This window comes from Penicilliopsis zonata (assembly GCF_001890105.1).
Source record: "Penicilliopsis zonata CBS 506.65 unplaced genomic scaffold ASPZOscaffold_184, whole genome shotgun sequence".
NCBI lineage: Eukaryota > Fungi > Ascomycota > Eurotiomycetes > Eurotiales > Aspergillaceae > Penicilliopsis > Penicilliopsis zonata.
The window spans coordinates 1-2,152 of NW_019209080.1; the positions used below are offsets into that span (position 1 = coordinate 1).

At 26.5% G+C, this 2,152-nt stretch overlaps 1 protein-coding gene, 3 non-coding genes and 1 pseudogene across 5 annotated transcripts; all 5 read right to left on the reverse strand.

Annotated features, from left to right (window-relative positions):
• Positions 1-33: 33 nt before the first annotated feature.
• ASPZODRAFT_t201 lies at positions 34-118 on the reverse strand (annotated as a pseudogene). The gene has a single exon. The product of its transcript is annotated as a tRNA-OTHER (tRNA).
• A 35-nt stretch (positions 119-153) lies between these two features.
• Positions 154-226, reverse strand: ASPZODRAFT_t200. The gene has a single exon. It is a non-coding gene; the product is annotated as a tRNA-Ile (tRNA).
• A 44-nt stretch (positions 227-270) lies between these two features.
• On the reverse strand, positions 271-342 carry ASPZODRAFT_t199. The gene has a single exon. It is a non-coding gene; the product is annotated as a tRNA-Sec (tRNA).
• A 433-nt stretch (positions 343-775) lies between these two features.
• Positions 776-847, reverse strand: ASPZODRAFT_t198. The gene has a single exon. It is a non-coding gene; the product is annotated as a tRNA-Lys (tRNA).
• A 191-nt stretch (positions 848-1,038) lies between these two features.
• ASPZODRAFT_155590 (hypothetical protein) lies at positions 1,039-1,539 on the reverse strand (the record flags this gene model as incomplete). The annotated part of the gene is made up of 2 exons (XM_022726230.1): positions 1,039-1,340; positions 1,536-1,539. 2 exons carry the CDS (start codon positions 1,537-1,539, stop codon positions 1,039-1,041), a joined length of 306 nt encoding a protein of 101 aa, XP_022576491.1.
• Positions 1,540-2,152: the final 613 nt, after the last annotated feature.

Consider the following 2,152-nt stretch of genomic DNA (forward strand, 5'->3'; position numbering starts at 1 on the left):
TTTTTTTTTATTATATATATTTTTATTATATATCAGAGAGTATATGATTCGAACATATGAAAGTTTTATCTTTAACTAGACTCAAGCTAGTCGCCTTAAACCACTCAGCCAACTCTCTTATTATGTATAAAAAAAAATCTTTATATACAATTTTGATTCTTCAGTGGTTCGAACACTGAAATCATTCTTATCAAGAAAGTATTTTAACCAATTAAATCAAAGAACCTATATTGTATATCCTAATATAATAAATACTATAAGATATAGTTTCAAGAGCACTTAGATTTGAACTAAGAAATATAAGGTTGAAGCTTACAGTTTTACCTATTAAACTATACTCTTTATCGGAAAAGAGATGAATCGAACATCTAAGTGAGTATACACAATATTTAGCAAATATCTTGCCTTACCTAATAGCGACCTTTCCTTTATTACGGGTTAAACCGGCTTCGATCCGGCATCTATTTTCTCGACAAGAAAACCCTTTGCCAATTAAGTTACTAACCCTTTTTAATTTTTATTTTATGGCTAGTCGAATTCGAATCGACACACTTTACTTGGAAGGTAAACAGTCTACCATTAACTTATAGCCATAATTAATATTATATAATATTAATTCAATTTAATTAATTAATTGAAAATATATATATTTAGATATATGATCTTTATCATATAGAATCTAAATTATTTTATGACTAGCTGAATTCGAATCAGCACATCTTATGTGGTAAATAAGCAGTCTACCGTTAACTTATAGTCATTTATATTAGATTAATAAGACTTATGGGATTTGAACCCACATGATAATGATTAAAAGTCACATGTTTTACCATTAAACTAAAGTCTCTTTATTATTTAAATTAATATAGAAGTGTTTAATACATTAATGTAAATTACTTCATTATATTAAATTTAATAACCTCAGTAGTAAACTGATATGTATAAGAATAATCAAACTACATCAACGAAGTGTCAGTATAAAATTCCTGCTTCGTAACCAAGGTGATGGTGATCTGTTAAGTGATATGCAGCTAAACGTCATAATCCTACAGCTAAGAAAGCTGTTCCTACTATAACGTGTAAACCGTGGAATCCAGTACCAAAGTAGAAACATGATCCATAAACACTATCAGAGATAGTGAAAGAAGATACTGTATATTCAACACCTTGAAAGAATGTGAATATAACTGCTAATATAATTGTAGCAACTGTACCATATAATGCTCCTTTTCTATTACCTTGTATTAATGAATGATGTGCATAAGTAATTGTAACACCAGATGATAATAATAATATTGTATTTAATAATGGTAATTCAAAAGGATTAACTCCTTGTATACCTAATGGTGGTCATTGTGCACCTAATTCTATACTTGGTGAAATAGCACTATGGAAAAATGCTCAGAAGATTGCTAAGAAAAAGAATACTTCTGAAATAATAAATAAACCAACACCTAAATTTAATCCTTTTTGTACTGCGTTTGTATGATTACCTAAATAAGTACCTTCTGAGATAACATCTCTAAATCATAAACCCATAACGTACATTACATTAAATACAGCTAATAATACTAAGTATTGGAAACCTTGGAAACCGTGGAAAAACAATACTGATGAAGTAGTTAGTATAAATAAAGAAATACTAGTAAATAAGGGTCATGGAGATGGTGATACTAAATGATATGGGTGATTTTGAAAATTACTTTTAGATGTGTATAACATAATATAATTTTTTATAATAAAATAAAATGGAGATAACAAAGTTTTATTATTTTTGTTTTATAGTAATTACTATAGAACCTACCATAGCTAAAAGTAATATAACAGAAACTATAATTAAATATATTGCATAACTAGTATACATTATATTACCTATACTAGTAATTTGTGTCATATCTACTAATGAGTTATCTCAAGATTTTCCACTTACATATAAAATTTGTTGTTTTAAATCTAAAAAATTAGATAATGTATTATCTAATTGTATTTTATCAGATGATGAATTAGATAATGATGATATAATAGTATTATCTGTTAAATTAGTAGGTAATACTTGTCCTACTATGTAATAGAATATTAAAACAGTTAATACAGCTAAAGGTATATCATTATTAGTTTCATTTAAAAGTTCAGAGATTCTAATATTTATTAA